General features: G+C 45.0%; 1 protein-coding gene across 4 annotated transcripts in view; it reads left to right on the forward strand.

Annotated features, from left to right (window-relative positions):
- dop1a (DOP1 leucine zipper like protein A) overlaps positions 1-20,552 on the forward strand; it is a 37,297-nt gene extending 16,745 nt beyond the window's left edge. For 2 of the 4 annotated variants that reach the window (XM_031792379.1, XM_031792375.1), the window contains 22 exons: positions 10-110; positions 2,676-2,950; positions 3,233-4,513; positions 4,705-5,608; positions 7,282-7,393; positions 8,647-8,829; positions 9,378-9,503; positions 9,633-9,767; positions 10,585-10,640; positions 11,011-11,115; positions 11,926-11,992; positions 12,363-12,507; positions 12,895-12,974; positions 13,476-13,585; positions 13,793-13,942; positions 14,059-14,120; positions 14,263-14,415; positions 14,557-14,693; positions 15,071-15,126; positions 15,511-15,675; positions 16,030-16,159; positions 19,934-20,546. In XM_031792379.1, coding sequence (XP_031648239.1) covers positions 10-110; positions 2,676-2,950; positions 3,233-4,513; positions 4,705-5,608; positions 7,282-7,393; positions 8,647-8,829; positions 9,378-9,503; positions 9,633-9,767; positions 10,585-10,640; positions 11,011-11,115; positions 11,926-11,992; positions 12,363-12,507; positions 12,895-12,974; positions 13,476-13,585; positions 13,793-13,942; positions 14,059-14,120; positions 14,263-14,415; positions 14,557-14,693; positions 15,071-15,126; positions 15,511-15,675; positions 16,030-16,159; positions 19,934-20,227 — 4,827 coding nt within the window. In that variant the 3' untranslated portion in view covers positions 20,228-20,546. Of the gene's footprint in view, positions 1-9; positions 111-2,675; positions 2,951-3,232; positions 4,514-4,704; positions 5,609-7,281; positions 7,394-8,646; positions 8,830-9,377; positions 9,504-9,632; positions 9,768-10,584; positions 10,641-11,010; positions 11,116-11,925; positions 11,993-12,362; positions 12,508-12,894; positions 12,975-13,475; positions 13,586-13,792; positions 13,943-14,058; positions 14,121-14,262; positions 14,416-14,556; positions 14,694-15,070; positions 15,127-15,510; positions 15,676-16,029; positions 16,160-19,933 lie in introns of those variants that run through there. The other 2 variants (XM_031792371.1, XR_004203448.1) reach the window with 2 other exon arrangements.
- Positions 20,553-26,484: the final 5,932 nt, after the last annotated feature.

The raw sequence follows: 26,484 nt of genomic DNA on the forward strand, positions 1-26,484 counted from the left end.
TTTTCTCAGAAAATCCGTCTCGAGGCCCATGTGAAGTTCTCTGTGCTTTGGCATCTGACCAGAGACTTGAACATCACCAAGTCTTCCCCTTTCAACCGTACCTTTGACAGGTAGGCCTTCCCTCTCTATTGACTCGCCACTAAAGTTTGGTTTTGTCCCTTGTTTTATCAAGGGTGGACAAAACAGCTGCTAATATATTAATGTGATACATGTCTCATACTCTTTTTCTGTCTCTCTCACGCACGCACACACACACACACACACATACCGTTCGGACGCTACAGATGTTTTTGTGAGAGGACCGATTTTCGGGATGTCTCATGGTCCAACAAACGCCACTGTAGCTCGGCCACCTTCCACCGCAGATGCGGATGGCCGACATTGGATGGATTGAGATACAGCCCATGCTAAAAACATGTCTCTACCATAATCTGACCCTATTTTGATAGGGATCTTTTTTTAAATGAGGCCATCACAATAAATCCATGAAGAAACATGTGAATGAAATGTGTCTCAGAAGAACTGAATAGCATAGAATGGCAGCGTAGGCTGTAGACTAGTTCATTGAGCAGACAAGATATGCTTATAATTCCCATACCATTATTTTATAATATATTATTTTAGAGTTATACGAATATATTTGATCTTAACCGGAATAAAATAGAAAGGACATTTTCCCCAAACGATTATTGAGCCGAGGGCGTACATGGAGGTCCTGTACGGTTGATTTATAGTTATTTGGCAACTTTAACTGTGAATGATTGTTTTTGACTTAGAATGGTGCCATTATCAGCTAGGCAGGAACAGGGGAAAAAAGACAAGTAATCCGTATGCACTCTAATAGGATATGGAGGATGCGCTTTCCCATGGTTCCCTTTTCAATCATGCCGGATAGGCTACTCCGGTTGTAGGCTACAGCGGGATTGCATGTACAAATTTGTGGGCTTATAAGAATGTCTTTCACTCCACGCATTAACCAGCTCAAACTACATATGCCAGACTCCAAACCTGTCCTTGCAAGCTACCCAGTGCTTAATTTGGTAACGGACAGTAGCCCACTTAAGCCACAACATCGAAAACCAAGTGAAATCTATTTGGGAACATCGCTAGTAAACCCCCAGCCCCCTTTGCCCTCAGAACAGCCTCAATTCGTTGGGACTCAAGTGTTGACAGAAGGTGTCAAGCATTCCACAGGGATGCTGGCCCATGTTGAATCCAATGCTTCCCACAGTTGTCAAGTTGTCTGGATGTCCTTTGGCTGGTGGACCGTTCTCAATCCGAAGCTGGTGGACCGTTCTCAATCCGAATCCGAAGCTCAATCCGGGAAGCTGTTGAGTGTGTGAACCCCAGCAGCGTTGCAATTCTTGACACAAACCGGTGCGCCTGGCACCTACTAACATACGCCGTTCGAAGGCACTTAAATCTTTTGTTGATGGAGTGTCAGAGGGGGCAGGCCTGACAGTCAGGAGAATAGACCTTCCAGTGACAGATGACAGGAGGAGATTGGAGCGTTGGTAATGATGAGACCAGGGTGAACAGCGCCTGTACGGTGCAGCAGTAGATATTTTATTATCTTTCAAGAGGAACAGAACAGCTGCTCAGTATTTTAGAGTGAGATATAAACGTCACTGTCCGAGGTCAACCGCATAGAGGCATTTAGATACACAAGATGTTTAGAAAACTCAGTGTCTTGCCCATTCACCCTCTGAATAGCACACATACACAATCCATGGCTCTATTGCCTTGAGTCTTAATACTCCTTCTTTAACCGGTGCCCTCCCCTTCGTCTACACTGATTTGAACTGGATTTAACAAGTGACATCAATAAGGGATCATGGATTTACCTGGCCAGTCTGCCATGGAAAGAGCAGGTGTCCTTAATGTTTTGTACGCTCGGTGTATGTATAAGCTTTAAGATGGCCTTAGGCAGAGCTATATGTATTTTATAACAGCACAATAATTATTTTAATTGAGGCTTTTTTGGGTGGCTTGGGTTCATATATGTACATTCTTATTCATTCCTTTACACTTGTGTGTATAAGGTAGTTGTGAAATTGTTAGATTACTTGTTAGATATTACTGCATTGTCGGAATTAGAAGCACAAGCATTTCGCTACACTCGCATTAACATCTGCCAACCATGTGTATGTGAGGAATAAGATTTGATTTATAGGCTTATACATATGCATGAGCTCTAATATGCGCATGTGACGTCTTAAATGCTTTGAATTAATCATCAGCTGAGAAAGCGCTGTCAATTTGTTGCGGCTTTGAAACAAGATCCATGACTACCATGTTTTCCCACTCAGTTTCAACCTGTTGTTTAATTTCTTTCTTCGAATTGATTGATCACAATGAGGTCAACCATTGTAGCCTAATGCTGAGTTTTACAAGCATGATACTCCCAAACACCCACCCAAAATAATTTGACCGCCATTGATGAAGATGAATGAACTCCCGCCATCACCACTTTCAGATTCTTATAATTCAGTCTTGAAATGTTAGATTATTGCTCTCATTTTTTTTTTGTCAGTCGGATTAGAGGGACAATAGAGTGCTGAGTACCAGGCAGTTAGCGAGTTGGGTAATATACACACACACACCAAAGACACGCTACACCTTTGCCATTACAAATTAATATCTTCTGTCTTCTTTTCTCTCGCTCTCCCTCCCAGGTCTCTGTTCATCATGCTGGACAGTCTAAGTTACTGGGATGCGTCGGCCAGCGCAGTGGGCCGGGCCTGGCTCAACCAGGTGCTCCAGAGACACGACATCGCCCGGGTCCTGGAGCCCCTCCTGCTGCTGCTGCTGCACCCCAAGACCCACCGTGTGTCCATCCAGCGTGTCCAGGCCCAGCGCCACTGGGCCCAGGAGGTCCCTAACCACAACGCCCAGGCCGAACAGGACACCTCAGAACCCATCTACATGAGGGACTCTGGAGTCTGTGACAGTGAGTAGAGGGGAGACACGGGTTAGAATGGTGGTGGATAGGACAGCCATGGTCGTGAAGAGATACAGGACAGTGCAGGATTTTGTTCCAGCCCAGCACTAATAGATTCAACATTCATCTCATGATTGTTTAATGTTGGGCTGGAAGACAAGTCTATAGCTCTAAAGGATCAGTGTCGTTTGGTGAACGTTGGTTTGGAGTGAATCTAGTTCACGGTTCATTTCGACTCCCTAATTTATATGCATAAACAGTATGTCACATCCTCTTCTCTTCTTCTCTCAGACTTCAGCCAGATGCCAGGGGACTCTCTGAAGTCAGGGCTCCGAGGGCTGCCATTGGGCGACATGGAGCCCTTCTGCCTGACAGTCAACCCTCTGAGTGACAGCCTGTCCCTGCTCAGCCTGAGCAGTGAGAACCTGGTGCTGAGGGGTGACTGCCATCCTCCTGACCAGCAGGGGGAACCCCACCACCACGGCTCTGAGTCCAGCAGCTCGCACTCCTCCTCCATAGACAATGGCAGCTTCGAGGAGCCAGACAGCACCTGCAGCACAGTGAACGGATGTGGTTCCGACCAAGTCCCTTTCCTTATAGAGTCAGACAGTATGGTTCCTGATGAGGAGGGTTCACTAGAAGAGGCTGTGTTGTCAGTGTTAAATGAGTTGATAGACAGGGTGGTGGGTATGGGAGAGGAGGAGGGGCCACCTGAAACGCCGTCCCCCTCTGAAGCGTGGGCGCAGACGGACTCCGATAGCTCCTCGTCAGATACGCCGAGCGGTCTTCAGCTCGATTCAGGCCCCCACGCCCCCTCTCACCGCCTTGAGATGTTAGCGGGTGGCACCCTGGGGTTCTTCCATGTCACCCCACCGGACCAGACAGGGGAGGAGGGGGAGAGGCACCACGAGGTCATCACTCGCCACAGCTCGTCCCCCTCCATCGTGACCCTACCGGACAGCTCGGGCCCGGCCACCCCTCACGACCAGAACCTCCGTTTGGACGTTGTGGACCAGCGGGCCCGTAAGCGCTCCCACAGTAGCACCCAGCTCAGCCTCAAGGGGAAGATCATGGAGCGTCTGCAAGACAAGTCCCCCGGCGCCAAGCCCAAGGTGAAGAAGAGCAAGAGGAAGGACGAGGAGAGGCTGAGGAAGGCCCTGCAGGCCGAGAAGCTCCGGCCGCCCAGCATCTTCTTCGGAGACAGCCTGGATCTGGAGAACTGGTACAGCTGCGGAGAAGGTGAGGTGTCCGAGATCGAGAGTGACACCGGCTCGCCCAGTGGGGGCGGAGACGTGAGCGGGGACAATGGTCCCAACGGGAGAGTGGGGCGTAGAGCTTCTGCCTCGCCGCCTCGGTTCAACATCCACCCCCTCTACCAGCACGTGCTGCTCTACCTGCAGCTGTACGACTCATCCCGCACGCTGCACGCCCTTTCGGCCATTGCCGCCATGCTGCGGGCGGTGCCATCGGACTTCGTGGACGCCATCTCCACCACCAGCATCAACAACACCTACACACCCCAGCTGTCACTGCTGCAGAACCTGCTGGCACGCCACCGCGTCTCCGTCATGGGCAAGTCATATTTTTTTTATGCATAAATACACAGATAAAGGACAGTTAAACACAAATTAACTAAACAATTCCAATGTATTCCGGAGGTGTAAGTTGCGCTGGATAAGAGCTACCCTAAAAACCATACAATCGGATGTTTCTTGTTATTAGAATGTAGAATAATGTGGTGTTCAATCTCCTTCTCCTCCCAGGTAAGGACTTCTACTGCCCCATCTCCCAGGACAGCCACTCCCACTCGTTCCGCAGCGCCATGTTCCTAGAGATCATCATCTCCCTCTGCCTCTACTTCCTGCGCTCCTACTACTCTGCCCACGTGGGCACGGCTGCCACCGACCTGGCGGGCAACCGGGCCATGCAGCTGACCAGCTTGGAGGTCCTCACCCTCCTCTTCAGCGAGCTGTCCAAGGTGACCGGCGGCTCGGCCAAAGGCTTTGCCAGTTTCATCAGCGACGTGCTGTCCAAGTGTAAGGTCCAGAAGGTGGTGCTCCACTGCCTGCTCTCCTCCATCTTCTCGGCCCAGAAGTGGCACGAGCAGCGGGCGGCCTCCGTCAACGTGGCCTCCCAGGAGGAGGGTCTCTCAGAGGACAGTGTCATCAACCTCTCAGAAGATCAAATGGACGGCTGCAGCGCTGTTCAGTCCCAGCTGCTGAGGCTTCTCCAGAGCCTGGTGGTGCTGGAGCACAGGGTCCTAGTGCCCGCCGAGGAGGGCGGCGACGGGGGGCCCGTGGTCGTCCCGGGGGGTGTAACATTAGGGGGTGTAACGTTAGGGACGGGGAGCGGGGCAGGGTCGGGCTTCGAACTGCTGGGAGGCGAGGTGGAGCACTTGAACCCACAGCAGCCAATGACGTCGCTGCAGTACCTTCACGGGCAGCCTATCACGGCGCAGGGCATGTTCTTGTGTGCGGTGATCCGGGCGCTGCACCAGCACCATGCGTGTAAGATGCACCCGCAGTGGATCGGCCTGATCACGGCCACGCTGCCTTATATGGGCAAGGTACTGCGCAGGGTGGTGGCCTCAGTCACACTGCAGCTCTGTAGGAACCTGGATAACCTCATTCAGCAGTACCGCTATGAGACCGCCATCACAGACACCAGGTAACTGCTATAGGATAGTTTCTTATAGGCCCATATGAGCTAGGCATTTTGAGATGGTGCTGAGACATCCATATCCACCCATCCATCAGTACTGGTTAGCCATTATAAAACCACACCACTGCTACCTTTGTCGTTCACTAGACGATGGATCGTGGCTGTATTGAAGGGTTTGTGTGTGTTTTAGGTCTACCTACTTAAGTTGAATGCACTGATTGTAAGTCACTCTGGATGAAAGTGTCTGATAAATAACTGAAATGTAAAAGTGGGAATATTGTTGTACCAGGATCTGGTGTGAAGGCAACTGCAAGCAGATTGTTAGTAACCAGGTTTCCATCCAACCGTTTCATGAATTACCTGAAGTCACGACCGGGCTAATAGAAACAGGAAATGTTGGGACAATTTCATAAATGTCGGGGGACAATTTGTTGATTCGACATGGTGGGACCTTTTTGTGTCAGTAAAATGTGGATTTATGCGCAAATATTTGATATAATAACCAAAGTAAACTTGGAGTCACGCGATGATATGGTGTGTGGTCCTTCCACTACCACTAGGAGAAATCATGCAGTTTATTAGGCTACAGATGAAATAAGTTATGATGAACTTCAAAAGGTTGGTGAAAGTGCACGGTGATGACCTTGGTGCGCCTTTACAATAAATATCAGTGGTCTTATTCTGGTGACATGATAATCGATGCTTGGCTGCCATTTGACAATAAAACTGATCTTCATAATAATGTCATCATATAGGTATCTGCAAACTGTTGTCTACAGCGCACGTGCCAAGACCATAGTGGGCATATTTGCTATTTAACAGTTTTTGTGACAAACCCAGTTGAAAATGAGATGATGACACATTGAACTATATATTTCTATTTGGTACATGAAAATTTAAAGGGATAGTGGCAATGAAGCCCTTTATCTATTTCCCCAAAATCAGATGGACTACCATATTTATGTCTGTCTCTGCATCCAGTATGAAGGAAGTTAGAGGTAGTTTTGTGAGCCAATGCTAACTAGCGTTAACGCAATGACTTGAGGCCTACAGGAACACCTGGCATGCTTGCTGTTCCCATAGACTTCCAGGCATTGCGCTAACGCTAGTTAGCATCTTCCTTCAAACTGCAAACGGCGACATAAAAATGGTATCCTCGAGTTCATCTGGCTCTGGGAAAGTAGATAAAGGGCTTCATTTGCTAAATCTCAAACCATCCCTTTAAGAAGAAAAAACACCTTTTAATGTGCTCTTCATCGTTCATGCGTTTTTATCTACAGCCACTCAGTTTGGTGGAAGCACCACTGGTGAGAAAATACAAACTTCTTTTATACAGATTTTTGAGTGTTCACCTGAAAATCTGTCGCCTATTGGATGAACCTAGCTAGTGAAGTATGAGGATGAATTGGTTAATTTAAGTACATTTCCATGGCAGTAGATTTACAGCTGCTTTGTAGCAGAGGGTTTGTTTGTAAGAAATTAGTTGAGTGATGCTGCCACAAGATGGCTCTCTTGACCAGCAGTTGCTTCAAATGACCCACCTTTGACTAATGACTTTGTAGATTCTACATTGTTACTGTATATTCTATGACAACATGAATTGTTTACGGCAAAATAGTTTTTTTTTTATACCAAACGGCGACTATTCATTTATACTTTCCCCACTATCCCTCTTCCAGACCTCAGTGGATGGCCCTGTGCATCCCGCCAGATTTGATACTAACAGTACTGGAAGGAGTGACAGCCATCATCCACTACTGTCTACTGGACCCATCCTCCCAGTATCACCAGGTGAGGGCGCTAGTCAGCCACGCTGCACTGCCAAGTAGACAGACATGTCATATCTGCATTGATTTAATGCTGATGTCACTTATTTACACATCGATAGACCTCCTTCATTGCATGCACGCACTCTGACTCATTCCTCCCTACATCTTCTCAGAGAGCTATGTGTGCTTGTTCTTTTACATCATTTTATGTCTTTGTATGTATTTTACTCTGTCACAGGATTTGCATGTGCTGACAGTGCCTCGTGAAAGTCTGCTCACCTCTTGCACAGTCTTCACATTTTTCTGCCTTAAAATTGTATCTAAAGAGTATGACATTATCTGTACAGATCTACACAACCTACTTCAGCATTTTCAAAGTGAAAGAAAATTATAGGACATTTTCCCAAATTAATAAATAAAAAAATACAATGTCTTGATTGCGTATGTCCTCACACTCCAGAGTTAATAGTTGGTGGAAGCACCTTTGGCAGCCATTAAAGCTGTAAATCATTCTGAATAAGATTTTACCAACTTTGCACTTAGGGCAACATATATCCATTGTCAAAGTTGCTCAAGCTCAGAGTATTTGGTTGGGAGTCATTGATGGACAGCAATATTCAAACCGTGATTGCTATTATCATGGCTTTTGTGGTAGCAGCATCAAGTTATGGGTATGCTTGTCACCGGCAGGGACTGGGAGGTTTGTCATGATCAAAATAAATATGAAAGAAGCAAAGCCCAGGTAAAAAATTAGAGGGAAACCCAATAGAGGGGTTTCTCTACCCTGGGATAGAGTTTTATTTTTCAGTGTGACAATTACACAAGCTTTAATGCCGAAGACACACCAGAATGGCTTTCCCAAGAGGTGGTGAGTGTTCCTGAACAGTCCAGTCTCAGTCCTGACTTGAAAATCTGCTTGGAAATGTAGAGACAAGGTTTGAATATTGCTGTCCATCAATGTCTCCCATCCACATTTACTGAGTTGAGCAATTTAAAAAAAAATATATGGCTGCCAATGGTGTTTCCACCAAGTGTTAACCCTGGGGTGTGAGGACAATACATCTTCCTTTTACATTTTTTTATTAATTTGTTCATGTTTCTATCATTTTTCTTTAACTTTGAAAATGTGGAGTAGGTTGTGTATGTTGGTAGGGGGAAAAATCAAATGTAATCCCTTTTCAGATGTAATTTTAAGGCAGCTAAACATGAAGACTGCAAGTGGTGTGCAGACTTTCACCAGTGACTGTATCTCCATGTCCCTATCTCTCCTCTCAGCTGCAGGCGAGTGTGGACCAGAAGCACCTGGCGGAGGCTCGCTCAGGGATCCTGTCCATCCTCCACACCATCATGTCCTCCGTCACCCTGCTGTGGAGCGTCCTGTACCAGGCCGACTGCTCTGACCGGCCAGCCGCCGCCTCCGCTGCATCCACTTCCAACATCAACCTGGGATCCACCAAGGTACTGCGTCTACACCCTGACCCTAAGCCTTTTCACAGTACTGAATCGAACTAAGGCGAGCCGAACCAAGCTGTACTGAGCTGCTCTGGTTACTCATCCATCCAGAGTTGCTGGAACTGTGCTGAAATGGACAATGTGATAATAGCCAGCACTGTTCAGTCTGGGTCTACACGATACTGTGAAAAGAGTGCCTGCAGTTGATACCTAGATCATTGTTCTTCAATATAATCAAAACGTTTTTCTTGGTAGTGGACACAGTTTAGCAGGTGTCATAGTGGATGCAGCAAAATGGCTATGTTACTAGCTCGTAACTATCCTGCTCTTAGGCCCCCTACAGGATGTGCAGGCTTTAGTTTCAGCCCAGTACTCCTGATTTGAGTATTTGGCTAAGTATCCATTAGCGCTGGACTGGAACAAAAGCTTGCACAACATGTGTGTTTCCCCAGGACCATAACATTGTTGAAGGAGGATGGACCGTCCACTGCCCGTCGGCCTGGTCTTATTTCTGACACTGCGTAGAGCGCTCAATCGTTCCTCTTTCTCCTCAGAACTTGCGTCAGCAGATCCTGGAGCTGCTAGGACCCATCTCCATGAACCACGGATCCCACTTCATGGCAGCTATCGCCTACGTGTGGAACGAGAGGAAGCAGGTCAAGACCACTGCCGCTTACAAGGTAAGCTCCAGAAACCAACATGGCAGAAGCCCTTACTAAACACATACACTTTGTGGTTAATGGCAGGGCGCAGAGGTCTCTTACCCCGTCTGTGTCCATGTTCGCACACGTGTGTGTGTGTGTGTGTAGGTGATCCCCACTGCCAGTGAGGAGCAGCTGTTGCTGGTGGAGCTGGTACGGTCGGTCAGTGCCATGAGGACTGAGACCGTGATGCAGACGGTCAAAGAGGTCCTGAAGCAGCCGCCGGCCATCGCCAAAGAGAAGGTTGGTGCTGCGGGTCTCCCAATAGCCTGCAATCTAAACTGGCATGCTCTGTTTTACCATTGAAACAAGGCATATTCGTTTCCCAATACATACCCTTAGAACACACTGTGCTACGCTAACCTTGTTACAGTTTGACTATATACAAAGCTGCACGACTCCTAGCCTCCTGCTTGCGTTAGTCCTAATTCACTCTGTCGGTCCTCTGTTACTATTACATGTTACCATTAAGCTGGGACCGAGATATTTAAAAACAGCTTCTATCTCAATGCCATCAGACTGCTAAACAGACATCACTAAGTCAGAGAGGCTGCTGCCTAAACTGAGACCCAATCACTGGACACTTTAATAAATTGATCACTAGTCACTTTAAACAATGCCACTTTAATAATGTTTACATATCTTACATTACTCATATCACATGTATATACTGTATTTTATACCATCTATTGCACCTTGCCTATGCCGCTCGGACATCGCTCATCCATATACTTATGTACATATTCTCATTCACCCCTTTGTGTGTATTAGGTAGTTGTTGGGGAATTGTTAGATTACTTGTTAGATAATACTGCACTGTCAGAACTAGAAGCACAAGCATTTCGCTTCCTTCACTTTAACATCTCCTAACCATGTGTATGTGACCAATAAAATTAGATTTTGATTTGATTAGACAGATGATACCATGTTATTGTTAAAGTAAACTGGCAGCTTCCCCGCCACGACCTCATTATGTTCTAATGTAATGTAGTCCAGTGTCACCTCTTCCTCAACCCTCTCCTCCCCCTCTCTCACTCGTCTTCCCTCTTTCTCACCGTAGAAGCATCTGTCTCTGGAGGTGTGCATGCTGCAATTCTTCTATGCCTACGTTCAGAGGTGAGACCAACGGCCCTCCTCCACCTGTCTGTCAAGTGTGTTGAGCATAGGTAGCAAATATATGAGATGTTGGCAATGAAAATCCACGTGAGTCTTAAAACAATCAATTAGTTTGAGTTTTCCCTCTTTTGTAGTTTAGTTCATGTGATGTCAAGTTTAGTTTGACATTTTTGTACCTCAAGTGTGTTGAGCATGTAGAATACAATTGATTTAATTTCAGATAAAACACCTGAATTTCTTTACTTCGATAGTCCAATTCATTGAGTTCTGTATTGTTACTAAATTGTTTATAAAGTTATCGGACTTAAATTAGTACTTGACCCATCATTAGAACATTGTTTGACTGTATCCTGCTTGTCGGTCTATGTAGGATCCCTGTGTCCGGTCTGGTGGACAGTTGGCCGTCTCTGCTGGCCCTACTGAAGGACTCGGTACAGCTGGGGCTGCCTGCTCCTGGACAGTTCCTCATACTGGGGTTAGACCATACACACACACCAGCTCCCGGGGTGGCGCAGCGGTCTAAGGCACTGCATCTCAGTGCAAGAGGCATCACTACTGTCCTTGGTTTGAATCCAGGCTGTATCACATCCGGCCGTGATTGGGAGTCCCATAGGGCGCCACACAATTGGCCCAGTTTGGCCGGGGTAGGCAGTCATTGTAAATAAGAATTTGTTCTTAACTGACTTGCCTAGTTAAATAAAATAAATATAAATTATACCAGGCACTACCTCTAGTGATCAAGCTACCGAAGACCAGTCAATTTCAATAAGGGGAAGAAGACCCAAGGATACATTTAAGCAATAAGGCCCGAGGAGGTGTGGTATATGGCCAATATACCACGGCTAAGGGGTGTTCTTACGCGCAACGCAACGCGGAGTGCCTGGACACACCCCTTAGCCGTGGTATATTGGCCATATACCACAAATCCCCAGGTGCCTTATTACTATTATAATCTGCTTACTAAAGTAATTAGAGCACCTGATATACCACAGCTGTCAGCCAATCAGCATTCAGGGCTCGAATTAGCTAATCGGAGGAGGGAGAGAGAATCTTGCAAGCTATCGTTGACACTGCTGGATACGCGGATATCCAACGTGACGTTGTGAGCCTGTTGTTTGGAAGCTACAACCACAAAGGGGGAGAGCTCTGCGATTACTTACTATAACTGCGCTTTACAACACTCTGAGACTCTGCCCTCTCTCACTTCCAACATCACTCCCGTCCCCTTATCTACGCTGTACATACTCAGCCACCAGACTAACCTATCCATCTGTCTCTTCCCCAGAGTTCTGAATGAGTTCATCCTCAAGAACCCGAACCTGGAGAGCAAGAAGGACCAGCGGGAGCTGCAAGTAAGCCTCAGTCCCATGCAAAAGGATTCACTATTTATTATTTTATCTTAAAGATGACATAATTCACAATTCTTATCTCCAAGAAAATATAAGATAATATTCATCGAGGTAAGTCCCATCGAGGACCACTTCGGAATCAAGGGTTTTGAATAATACTTGTATGTGCTATCTTCTGGGAATACAATGTACATTGCTGAACATGTTTTTACCCAAATAAATTCAATTCAAGAGTTCCGTTCCACTATTTACCCCAGCATACCAATTGGATTGAAGCAATGTATTGGGCATGCGTTTTACTTAAGTGGTATGGCAGTATTGTAATGAAGCCAGTATGATTATTCACTGTCTGTGTCCGTGTGTGTGTGTGCAGGATGTGACCCACAAGGTGGTGGAGGCCATCGGAACCATCGCAGGCTCCTCTCTGGAGCAGACCACCTGGCTGAGGAGGAACCTGGAGGTCAAGGCGTCGCCACAGATCGTGGTGGACGGGACCAGCCTGGAGCAAGACGTAGAGGGTAGGAGCGATGAGAGGACCCTGGCTGTCTGTGCTAGTTGTGTACAATACGTCAGCTTCATGTTCATTGGGGCACCAAATTCTTATTGGACAAGTCCAGGGAAGTCCCTCCCTGTTTCAGTCCGTTTTCTTCCGTTTGGCCCCTAATGAACACACCCTTAATCAGGAATGTGCCGATTTCAGAGGTGTTTCTTGTGTGACTGAATGTATGGCTGTGTTTCAATATCCACACTATCATACCACTTAGAATGACCCGATGTATTGGGAATGCATTCAAAATGGTAGGTTATGTTAGTGTGGACGTTTGATTGTGCTCACGTACAGCGTGCGTCTGCATGTGTGTCTGTGCTGCGTATGATGTGTCACTAATGGCGTGTGTGTGTTTCAGATCTAATGCTCACAGTGATGGAGGCGTCCAGCTTCACTCCATCTGTGTACAGCGTTCACGCCCTCACACTGCTAGCAGAGGTAAAACACCAAGCGCTCTGCTCTGTCTGGCAGCCTTGTCTGTCGGGGTGTGTCCGTGCGTCCTCTCCACTCACGGCTACCAACAGCCTTGCTTCTGCTATTAGGACTCACGCACAGTCGACTCGCACTCAGCTGATTTACGATCAGCTCTCCCTCCCCAGGCCCAACCTCAATCACTATTAGCAAAGCAATAAATCCTTCTCTGGACACAGTCGCTGTTGAAGCCAAATATAAACCGGAGCCACTGACTGTGCCTCTCTTGCTTTAGTGTTATAAACAGCCCTCCCTCTCTTCCTTATGTCACTCTCATGTGACCTGTTTACTTATGGCGGTGCGTGAGTGTTTATTGGTCGCTTTATGTCTGCTGTAGTGCACGGATGTATCTTTAAAGCAATATCGCAATGTGCTAGGTTTTATAGTACTTTTTAGGGTAGCACGCTGTTGCCATGTATCCTATCTGAACAGTGCCGAGTATTGAGAGTAGCGGTTGTGTGTTGTCAGGTGCTGGCCCATCTCCTAGACATGGTGTTCTACAGTGACGAGAAAGAGAGGGTGATCCCTCTACTGGTGAACATTATGCACTATGTCGTGCCCTACCTCCGCAACCACAGGTAGGGATGGACCAGCCAATACACTACACTCCTCCGCTAGAGCCTTGAGCTCTCCCGGCTCCTCAGTTACACTAAATAACATGCCCATGAGATCTGCCTAGGAACCACTCCCACGCTGTATGACTGGGGCACAGTATTTCCTGGTCTGGTCATGTCTGGGTCCTATCTCTAATGTGCACTGTGTCTCTGTGCCCTCTTCCTTGGCAGTGCCCACAACGCCCCCAGCTACCGGGCGTGTATCCAGCTGCTGAGCAGCCTGAGTGGGTACCAGTACACCCGGCGGGCCTGGAAGAAAGAAGCCTTCGACCTCTTCATGGACCACACCTTTTTCCAGATGGATTCTTCCTGTGTCAGCCAGTGAGTTGAGAATTGTTGAGTGTGTGTGTGGGGTAGGGGACAGGGGTTTGTGTATTCTTGTTATATGTGCTTCATAGAATAGGATTTTATCTGACATCCTCTCCTGCATTTTCCAGTTGGAGAGCCATCATTGATCATCTTATGACCCACGACAAGACCACGTTTAGAGATCTTATGAGTAAGTATAATTAGTAGCCTGATTCTTCTAAATTAGAATTTCTGTATATAGTTGTATGTGAGGTTTACAGGTAAATATATGGGTCGACTTTATATTATAACTGTTATAGTATAGTAGTTAAGGCATGTGTGTGTGTCTGCAGCTCGTGTGGCGGTGGCTCAGAGCAGCTCTCTGAATCTGTTCTCTAACCGAGACGCAGAGCTGGAGCAGAGAGCCATGCTGCTCAAACGCCTGGCCTTCACCATCTACAGCAGCGAGGTGGACCAGTACCAGAAATACCTACCTGACATACAGGGTAAACACGCACATGCAGACAGGCACGCACGCACACTACTAAGACACAAACACACACATCCTTCTGTTTTCAAATATTTACACACACACACACAGCGGATGGCGTATTAACTTACATGAGTGAGTGTGTTTCCCCCATCAGAGCGGCTGGTGGAGAGTCTGCGTCTGCCACAGGTGCCCATCCTCCATGCACAAGTGTTCCTGTTCTTCAGAGTTCTACTGCTGCGCATGTCTCCTCAACACCTCACCTCACTGTGGCCCACCATGATCACTGAACTGGTGAGAGAGAGCTAGAGCACGCTACAGAACACACACCGCACTTAGTCACACACAGACACAAGCGCCACCTGCCGATGGGCAGCCTGATGAAGGCCTACGCCAAGCCTCAAACACCTCTGCGTTAGTTTGTCCCGCTGTTTATAAATATTTTGATAGAATTTCCAAGAGATAATGTCGGCTTTTTAAGTGAAGTAATGGGTGTCTTGATTGGATAAAAAAGCCCAACTGTTGTCGATTACTGAGTTGTGGCGATCATCCCCTTTGTCTCGAACTATTGTACTATAGATCGTCGACCAAGGTAATAGATCGTTATATATAATCCTAACAGTGTGTGGCTTTTTTCCTATTTACTTACCTATGTATTCCCTCCCTCTCAGGTTCAGGTCTTTTTACTCATGGAGCAGGAGCTTACTGCAGATGAGGACATGTCAAGGTAACTGTCAATCCACCAAATGGGAGTGGACATTGATTAATACATGACAGTGAGAGAATGTGTGTTTTTCCTGCCATAGAAAGGATGTGCCATGATGATGATGGATTGGATTTATTGAGTTTCACGTGCTCAACGCGCTTTAGATTGTATGGTGGGGAAACTTCCACTGCCAATGTGTATCTTCAACCTGTAGGGCTGGTTTCCTGGACACAGATTAAGAGTCGACCTGAATTTAGACGCATGTTCAATGGAGATTCTCCGTTTGACAGAAATTGCATTTGAATCCAGGGCTAGGTTTAATGTGTCCAGGAAACTGGTCCGTTCCGTCTGAGTCTATGCTGTGTGTATGCGTTGGTCATGTTTCCATCTGGGTTTGACCTGTAGGACGTCGGGTCCATCGGTGGCTGGCCTGGAGACCACCTACTCTGGAGGGAACGGTTTCTCCACCTCCTACAACAGCCAGCGCTGGCTCAACCTCTACCTGTCTGCCTGCAAACTGCTGGACCTGGCCCTGGCACTGCCCTCCGAGAGCCTGCCCCAGTTCCAGATGTGTGTACTAACCCACTACTCCTGCCTGGGTTCATACACTCGCATGCAGTACATTCATCTGAAGACTGTAATGCACACTGCACTCTCTCCTTTAGATTTGTGTTTGGAAGGTTATAAAAGGTTTAAGCACAGATTGTGTTTCAGAACACATGAAAGTATGTCGCATCACTTTTACCCAGTGAGTTCCTCAAGCCTTTTCACACGTTTCGTACTGAACGAAATCATTCAGTGATGGCTCCTATATTTTCCTGTCACTTTGTCCTTTCTGTCATACATTGTGTGTTTTTTGCTCAGAAGTGTGAAAAGGATTGTGTGTGTGTGTAAAGTTTGGGCATTGGTTGTGTTCTTTCTTAGGTACCGCTGGGCCTTTATCCCCGAGGCATCTGATGACTCGGGCCTGGAGGTGAGACGTCAGGGGACCCACCAGAGAGAGTTCAAACCCTACGTTGTCCGACTAGCCAAGCTGCTGAGGAAACGAGCCAAGGTAACTGCTCTGGTCTACCTTCAGAGCAACATTAATGCAAGGCTAGACATAGACCCACATTAGCAAAAGTGACCAATCACAATGACCTTGGTAACTTTAGCTATTACTGACATTTGGGACAACTTAGTGTACCCCTAAGGCCAATAGTGTAGCAGCCTGAAAATCTTTTCCGAAGGCCATCAGTGGGTGAACATCAGCTGCAGTCCCCGCGGTGTGTTCCAGGGGACACCTGCCGGTGGTCAAGAGTGAGGCAGTCTTTCACGATTCAACATGTAGAATCTTGGATGAGCGTCAGGGATAACTTCACACCCTTGAGCCAATCAGAGTGCTAGGGCGCTTTCCCCACGTGACAACAAAAATGGAACTTGAGAAATGTAAATGTCAGCTGCTTATTTGAAAAATAAAAAAATTCTGGCAGACAATCAAGTCAGATAATGGCACACCAACAAAGCACATAAAGTTGAAGTCGGAAGTTTACATACACTTAGGTTGGAGTCATTAAAACTCGTTTTTTAACCACTCCACAAATTTCTTGTTAACAAACTATAGTATTGGCAAGTCGGTTTGGACGTCTACTTTGTGCATGACACAAGTAATTTGTCCAACAATTGTTTACAAACAGATTATTTCACTTATAATTCACTGTATCACAATTCCAGTGGGTCAGAAGTTGACACACTAAATTGTCTGTGCCTTTCCAGAAAATCATGTCATGGCTTTAGAAGCCTCTGATAGGCTAATTGACATAATTTGAGTCAATTGGAGGTGTACCTGTGGATGTATTTCAAGGCCTACCTTCAAACTCAGTGCCTCTTTGCTTGATGTCATGGGAAAATCAAAAGAAATCATCCAAGACCTCAGGAAAGAAAATTGTAGACCTCCACAAGTCTGGTTAATCCTATGGAGCAATTTCCAAACACACAACATACCACGTTCATCTGTACAAACAATAGTACGTAAATACAAACAGTATAAACACAATTTTTGGAGAACTGTCCTCTGGTCTGATGAAACAAAAATGGAACTGTTTGGCCAAAATGACCATCGTTACGTTTGGAGGAATAATGGGGATGATTGCAAGACCATCCCAACCGTGAACCACAGGGGTGGCAGCATCATGTTGTTGCGGTGTTTTGCTGCAGGAGGGACTGGTGCACTTCACAAAATAGATGGCATCATGATGTTTGAAAATTCTGGATATACTGTAGCAACATCTCAAGACATCATTAAAGCTTGGTCGCAAATGGGTCTTCCAAATGGACAATGACCCCAAGCATACTTTCAAAGTTGTGGCAAAATGGCCTAAGGACAACAAAGTCAAGGTATTGGAGTGGCCATCACAATGCCCTGACCTCAATCTTATAGAACATTTGTGGGCAGAACTGAAAATGTGTGTGTGAGCAAGGAGGCCTACAAACCTGACTCAGTTACACCAGCTCTGTCAGGAAGAATGGGCCAAAATTCACCTAACTTATTGTGAGATTCTTGTGGAAGGCTACTCGAAACGTTTGTCCCAAGTTAAACAATTTAAAGGCAATGCTACCAAATACTAATTGAGTGTATGTGAACTTCTGACCCATTGGGAATGTGATGAAAGAAATCAAAGCTGAAATAAATCATTCTCTCTCTTATTCTGACATTTCACATTCTTAAAATAAAGTGGTGATCCTAACTGACCTAAGACAGGGAATTTTTACTAGGAATTGTTAAAAACTGAGTTTTAAATGTATTTGGCTAATAAGGTGTATGTAAACTTCCGACTTCAACTGTCCTCTCACTGTCAACTGGGTTTATTTTCAGCAAACTTAACGTGTAAATATTTGTATGAACATAAGATTTAACAACTGAGACATAAACTGAACAAGTTCCACAAACATGTGACTAACAAAAATTGAATTATGTGTCCCTGAAGAAAGGGGGGGACAAAATCAAAAGTAACAGTCGGTATCTGGTGTGGCCACCAGCTGCATTAAGTACTGCAGTGCATCACCTCCTCATGGACTGCACCAGATTTGCCAGTTATTGCTGTGAGATGTTACCCCACTCTTCCACTAAGGCATCTGCAAGTTCTCTGACATTTCTGGGGGGGAATGGCCCTAGCCCTCACCCTCCGATCCAGCAGTTCCCAGACGTGCTCAATGGGATTGAGATCCGGGCTCTTCGCTGGACATGGCAGAACACTGACATTCCTGTCTTGCAGGACATCATGCACAGAACGAGCAGTATGGCTGATGGCATTGTCATGCTGGAGGGTCATGTCAGGATGAGCCTGCAGGAAGGGTACCACATGAGGGAGGAGGTGTCTTGCCTGTAACGCACGTTGAGATTGAGCTTGTTGTCATTGCAGGCAGTCTGATGATGTTGTGACACACCGACCCAGACCATGACGGACCCTCCACGTCCAAATTGATCCCACTCCAGAGTACAGGCCTCGGTGTAACGCTCATTCCTTCGACGATAAACTCGAATCCGACCATCACCCTTGGTGAGACAAAACCGCGGCTCGTCAGTGAAGTGCACTTTTTTTCAGTCCTGTCTGGACGAGCGACGGTGGGTTTGTGTCCATAGGCGACGTTGTTGCCAGTGATGTCTGGTGAGGACCTGCCTTACAACAGGCCTACAAGCCCTCAGTCCAGCCTCTCTCAGCCTATTGTGGACAGTCTGAGCACTGATGTAGGGATTGTTCGTTCCTGGAGTAACTTGGGCAGTTGTTGCCATCCTGTACCTGTTCCGCAGGTGTGATGTTCAGATGTACCGATCCTCTGCAGGTGTTATTACACGTGGTTTACCACTGTGAGGTCGATCAGCTGTCCGTCCTGTCTCCCTGTAGCGCTGATAAAATGAATCCCTTACTTTTGATGATCTTCATATGGCGGCACTCAGAAGACATTCATTTACTCAATAAATGTTCCTTTTGTTCGATAAAGTCTCTTTATATCCAAAAACCTCAGTTTTGTTCATGTGTTTTCTTCAGTAATCCACAGGCTCAAACGCAGTCAAAACAGGCAGACAAAAAAATCCAAATTGTATCTGTAAAGTTCATAGAAACATGTCAAACGATGTTTATATTCAAGCCTCAGGTTGTTTTTAGCCTAAATGATCCATAATATTTCAACCGGACAATAAGTTTGTCAATATAAAAGGTAAACAAGAAAGGCACTCTCTCGGGATTGCACATGAAAAAGCTCTGTGACACGGTAGGGTCCACTCATTCAGACTGGTCTTACTCTCTCATTTATCAGAATACAAGCCTGAAACAATTTCTAAAGACTGTTGACATCTAGTGGAAGGCATAGGAACTGCAATTTGAGTCCTAAGTAAATGGATACTGTAATGGCATTGAATAGAAAACTACAAAACCAACAAAAAAAACGACTTCCTGAATGGATTTTTCTCAGGTTTTCACCTGCCAAATCAGTTATGTTATACTCTGACACTATTTTAACAGTTTTGGAAACTTTAGAGCGTTTTCTATCCAAATCTACCAGTTGTGTACATATCATATCTTCTGGGCCCGAGTAGCAGGCCGTTTAATTTGGGCATGCTTTTCATCCAAAATTCCGAATGCTGCCCCCTACCCTAGAGAAGTTAAACCTTTTATAATGAAGATCTGTGAAGTTATTAGGATTTTTACGAATTATCTTTGAAAGACAGGGTCCTGAAAAAAGGACGTTTCTTTTTTTGTTGAGTTTAATATGTGTAGTCATAGCTATATAAAGTCACATCTTTTTGCTCATTCTGCTGTCATCTGTTTCCATCCATTCCTTCCCATAGAAGAACCCAGAGGAGGACTGTTCCCTGCGTACTCTGTCCTGGGAACCGGGCCACCTCACCCTGACGCTCTACGTGATCCGCAGTATGGAGCAGCTCCTCCCTTTCTTCAACCTGCTCAGCCAGGTGTTCAATAGTAAGGCCAGCAGCCGCAATGCCGCCCCCAGCCACTCTGGGCCCTCCTTCCCCAACAAGGAGGGAAAGCTGGAGAGCCAAAAAGTGTTCTGGAGTCGGGCACGGCAGAACATTGAGGAGATGGTGGAGAAAGACTTTCTAGAGGGCCTTATCAAGACGTGAACAGAGGGACAGAGGGAAATGTATTTTCCGAAGGGAAATAAATTAATAAAAAGCACTAGTGAATAAAACTCATCTTGTATATAAGGGAACATATTAGGGACATAAACCTTGGGAACTAAAAATAAATCAAGTTTGTACATTTTATTTCTTCTATTTATAATGACTGTATTTTACTTTTCAAAGGCTTTTAATTATTTGTATATACAGGGCAGCTGTAAAGACTGACTGACAGTTTGTGCAAGCCCTTTCTGGGACAATGTGAAGATGCTGTGCAATTCTATATTGTTGTGACTTACTGAATTAAAGACTTATCATGAGATCTTAATGCCATGTGTGCCTCGGTCTCACCCTCACCATGGACAGACAAGTTATTTGAAATGGTTTGAGCATCATAAAGAGTGGAAAGCACTTAAAGGTCCAGTGCAGTTGTTTTTATCTCAATATCACATTTTCTTACTGTGATTGTTTTGAATTAAAATTGTCGAAAAATATGAATAGCTTCTTGGCAAAGAGCAATTTCTCAAGCAAGAATTTCGCTAGGACTGTCTGGAAGTGGAGAGGGGAGAACTGAAAGCTAGCTGTTATTTGCGGAGAAGTTTGGAATTCTTTCTTATTGGTCTATTCACCAGTCAGGCCAAAAGTCTATCCCACCAAACAGGCTGATATTTCACACTGTCTTTTCAAACTGCTCTCACACCAAAACTGTGGAAATATAAAACAGGAAAATCACTTTTTACTGCACTGGGCCTTTAACATGTTCTCTCTCTTATTGTAAATATATAGTCTGTGTGCCATTTGTATGCATAATTTCATGTATAGGGTTGGGGATGACTAATAGAACGAATAACTAGAATGTTGACACATTTTGAGCAGTTACATCCACCACTTTGAAATATGATATTAGATTTGAAAAAGACCAAAACTACAATGAAATTAGTATATTAAGACGAACACATTCCTCTACAAGGTTTTTCAGCAGGAGGACTTTTTGGAAGTCTTCCTCAAGCATGAAAACATCCTCACAAAGAGGGAGCGCTTGCGTGGTGTCTCCTGTGGTTGAGAGGTAGAATTTCTGGCAATATGTATGGTGCAAGGCAAGAGAGGGCAGACATGAACATAAATTGTGTCTATCAAACATTTCCCTCCCAACTTTTCTGTTTACTGTAATGACCGTCCATGTTGAGGCATTGGAAATGCAGTCATGGCCAAAAGTTTTGAGAATGATGCAAATATTAATTTTCACAAAGTCTGCTGCCTCAGTTTGTATGATGGCAATTTGAATATACTCCAGAATGTTATGAAGAGTGATCAGAGGGATTGCAATTAATTGCAAAGTCCCTCTTTGCCATGCAAATGAACTGAATCAACAAAAACATTTCCACTGCATTTCAGCCCTGCCACAAATGGACCAGCTGACATCATGTCAAGTGATTCTCTCGTTAACACAGGTGTGAGTGTTGACAAGAACAATGCTGGAGATCACTCTGTCATGCTGATTGAGTTCAAATAACAGACTGGAAGCTTCAAAAGGAGTGTGGTGCTTGGAATCATTGTTCTTCCTCTGTCATCCATGGTTACCTGCAAGGAAACACGTGCCGTCATCATTGCTTTGCACAAAAAGGGCTTCACAGGCAAGGATATTGCTGCCAGTAAGATTGCACCTAAATCAACCATTTATCGAATCATCAAGAACTTCAAGGAGAGTGGTTCAATTGTTGTGAAGAAGGCTTCAGGGCGCCCAAGAAAGTCCAAGCATCAGGACCGTCTCCTAAAGTTGATTCAGCTGCGGGATCGGGGCACCACCAGTACAGAGCTTGCTCAGGAATGGCAGCAGGCAGGTGTGAGTGCATCTGCATGCACAGTGAGGCGAAGACCTTTGGAGGATGGCGTGGTGTTAAGAAGGGCAGCAAAGGAGCTACTTCTCTCCAGGAAAAACATCAGGGACAGACTGATATTCTGCAAAAGGTACAGGGATTGGACTGCTGAGGACTGGAGTAAAATCATTTTCTCTGATGAATCCTCTTTCCGATTGTTTGGGGCATCCAAACTGTGTGTTGCCACTCCATGTTGTCTGTTGTCTGTAGCTTGTGAGGTGTGGAAACACTTTGTTGCTTTTATGAATTTTGTCTTGCTGCTTTTTGTTTTATGTTGCTCTGTCTGTATGCTACGTCTTGCTTGTCCTATGTTGCTACGTCTTGCTTGTTCTATGCTGCTCTGTCTGTATGCTACGTCTTGCTTGTCCTATGTTGCTCTGTCTGTATGCTATGTCTTGCTTGTTCTATGTTGCTATTGTCTATATTGTAATTGTTTTTAATAACCTGCCCAGGAACTGCGGTTGAAAATTAGCCGGTTGGCTAAAACCGGCACTTTTACTGAAATGTTGATTAATGTGCACTGTCCCTGTAAAAATAAAAATAAACTCAAACTCAATCCGGAAAAAAGCTTGTCCGGAGAAGACATGGTGAGCGCTACCATCAGTCCTGTGTCATGCCAACAGTAAAGCATCCTGAGACCATTCATGTGTGGAGTTGCTTCTCAGCGAAGGGAGTGGGCTCACTCACAATTTTGCCTAAGAACACAGCCATGAATGAAGAATGGTACCAACACATCCTCCGAGAGCATCTTCTCCCAACCATCCAGGAACAGTTTGGTGACGAACAATGCCTTTTCCAGCATGACCGAGCACCTTGCCATAAGGCAAAAGTGATAACTAATTGGCTCGGGGAACAAAACATTGATATTTTGGGTCCATGGCCAGGAAACTCCCCAGACCTTAATCCCATTGAGAACTTGTGGTCAATCCTCAAGAGGCGGGTGGACAAACAAAACCCCAAAAATTCTGACAAACTCCAAGCATTGATTTTGCAGGAATGGGCTGCCATCAGTCAGGATGTGACCCAGAAGTTAATTGACAGCATGCCAGGGCAGATTGCAGAGGTCTTGAAAAAGAATGGTCAGCACTGCAAATATTGACTCTTTGCATCAACTTCATGTAATTGTCAAAAATAGCCTTTGACACTTATGAAATGCTTGTAATTATACTTCAGTATTCTATAGTAACATCTGACAAAAATATCTAAAGACACTGAAGCAGCAAAATTAGTGAAAATTAATATTTTTCATTCTCAAAACTTTTGGCCACGACGGTACATTAAAGGCCCAAAACATTCTTGATTGGCAGATTAAAATGTAAAGATAGTTTCATTTTATGTACACAGTTAAACATAACCATATACTAAAGGGGTCTTATTGTATGGACTTACAAATTCAGTAGTCATCCTCGTGGACAATCTTTACCTGGTCCCATGCTGCCTCTGAGGCCTGGCTGTTATTTATATACTGTATATTAAGTGCCTTCGGAAAGTATTCAGATCCCTTCACTGACATTTCCACATTTTCTTAGGTTACAGCCTAAATCATTTTTTTACCTAATCAATCCACACACAATACTCCATAATGACAAAGCAAAAACAGTTAAATTTTTTTGTTTGTTAATTAGCTTTAATAAAACTGATATCACATTTACATAACTATTCAGACCCTTTACTCAGTACTTTGTTAAAGCACCTTTGGCAGCGATTACAGATTCGAGTCTTCTGTATTCGGGGAGTTTCTCCCATTTTTCCTTCAAGTCTGGGCTCGGGCTGGGCCACTCAATGACATTGAGACGTGTCCTGAAGCCACTCCTGCGTTGTCTTGGCTGTGTGCTTTGGGTCATTGTCCTGTTGCAAGCTGAACCTTCGTCCCAGTCTGAGGTCCTGAGTGCTCTGAAGCAGGTTTTCATCAAGGATCTCTCTGTACTTTGCTCCATTCATCTTTGCTTCGATCCTGACTTGTCTCCCAGTTCCTGCCGCTGAAAAACATTCCCACAGCATGATGATGCCACCACCATGCTTCAATCAAGCAATCAAAAGTATTTATAAAGCCTTTTTTTACATCGACCGATGTCACAAAGTGCTATACAGAAACCCAGCCTAAATCCCCAAAAGCAAGCAATGCAGATGTAGAAGCACGGTGGCTAGGAAAAACTCCCTAGAAAGGTTGTTGTGACGTTGGTACCATTAATGAGATGATTTTTTTTATCAAATCAATTAACTATATTTACTTATTACGATGATTAAATTAATCATGTAACAATGAACTCATTAGCAATCTTGGGGCACCACGGAAAAAGTTGGTTTCATGAGTTACCGTTTCCCGAATTAACTCTAAAGATATAAATACACTACCGTTCAAAAGTGTGGGGTCACTTAGAAATATCCTTGTTTTTGAAAGAAAAGCTCATTTGTTGTCCATTAAAATAACATCAAATTGATCAGAAATACAGTGAAGACATTGTTAATGTTGTAAATGACTATTGTAGCTGGAAACAGCTAATTCTTTATGGAATGTCTACATAGGCATACAGAGGCCCATTATCAGCAACCATAACTTCTGTGTTCCAATGGCACGTCGTGTTAGCTAATCCAAGTTTATAATAATTAAAAGGCTAATTGATCATTAGAAAACCCTTTTGCAATTATGTTAGCACAGCTGAAAAGTGTTGTTCTGATTAAAGAAGCTATAAAACGGGCCTTCTTTAGATGAGTTGAGTATCTGGAGCCTCTGCATTTGTGTGTTTGATTACAGGCTCAAAATGGCCAGAAACCAAGAACTTTCTTCTGAAACTCAACAGTCAATTCTTGTTCTGAGAAATGAATTGCCAAAGAACTGAAGATCTCGTACAACGCTGTGTACTACTCCCTTCACAGAGCAGTGCAAACGGGCTCTAACCAGAATAGAAAGAGGATTGGGAGGCTCCGGTGCACAACTGAGCAAGAGGACAAGTACATTTCATCCTCGTTTGAGAAACAGACGCCTCACAAGTCCTCAAATGGCAGCTTCATTAAATAGTACCCGCAAACACCAGTCTCAACTTCAACAGTGAAGAGGCGACTTCGGGATGCTGGCCTTCTAGGAAGAGTTGCTCAGAAAAAGCAATATCTCAGACTGGCCAATAAAAATAAAAGATTAAGATGGGCAAAATAACACAGACAGTGGACAGAGGACCTCTGCCTAGAAGGCCAGCACCCACAAAACATCAGTCTCAACGTCAACAGTGAAGAGGCGATAAAAATAAAAGATTAAGATGGGCAAAATAACACAGTGTGCCTTCTAGGCAGAGGTCCTCTGTCCACTGTCTGTGTTATTTTGCCCATCTTAATCTTTTATTTTTATCGCCTCTTCACTGTTGACGTTGAGACTGATGTTTTGTGGGTGCTATTCAATGAAGTTGAGGGCTTGTGAGCTGTCTGTGACCCCAAACCTTTGAACGATAGTGTATATCATTATACCAATCATCCATGAATTATCATTATTACCTCATCAGTCTAATTCTGAACGTTGTTGATTTCAAATCTGCACGAACCATGATGAATCAGCGATACACAAATTGGCTTAATTATTTATTTACTAACTAAATAATCACACAGAATTACATAAACACACACAGAATAGATTATACATTGATTACTAACATGATGCAATGAAAAGTCCCTAGTGGACTAACCCGATATGACGGCTCGGGGGCGGGAAGAAAGAGCGGAAGGAGGAGAGACAAGGGAATTCAACATCGTAAATGTGGATATTTAGCACCATAAAAACCGCTCGATCTGATTTAGAAATACAAAGTACATATTTACGCTTGTATGTCTTTGTCGTCTCTTTCTGGTGAAATCAACCTGTCCATCCATGGAGAGTAGTTCATCAGAAGTCTCTGGTTGTCCACCAGAGGTCACCATGTCCTTAGTAGTTGTAGTAGGTTGGTCTCAGAGTATCTGTTAGAACATATCTTCCAGAGGTGTACCATGCGGTGTTCAGTGGGCTTTATTCTTCACTCTGCTTGTTTAGAATAGATCCCCTAGAGATACCTATAGTGGTGAGATGAAATTGTTCTTTGTCTCTCGTCTTCGGTCGAGTTTCCTAGGTGCATAACAGTGCATAAACAGCTGTAGACTGAATGTTCCTGTGTAGTCTTCTTCTTCGAGAGAGAGAGTTTCAGAAGGTTTTACCATTTTCTGGTATTGTAGTTTCAAACCTTTTTTTTGCCATATCCAGCTCGCGCGGTACTTTGGCTGGTCTTTAGTTTTAAACCATTTCTCAGCCGTGTAGCCACCGCTTCACGCTGTCTGGTCTGGTAGAGATTTTCTTCTTCTCTGTTGAAAGTTTCAGAGTTTCTAACCATTTCGTAACTTTCAGCTAACGCTGTCGGTCACGCT

This window comes from Oncorhynchus kisutch, linkage group LG2 (assembly GCF_002021735.2).
Source record: "Oncorhynchus kisutch isolate 150728-3 linkage group LG2, Okis_V2, whole genome shotgun sequence".
NCBI classification, from domain to species: Eukaryota; Metazoa; Chordata; class Actinopteri; order Salmoniformes; family Salmonidae; genus Oncorhynchus; species Oncorhynchus kisutch.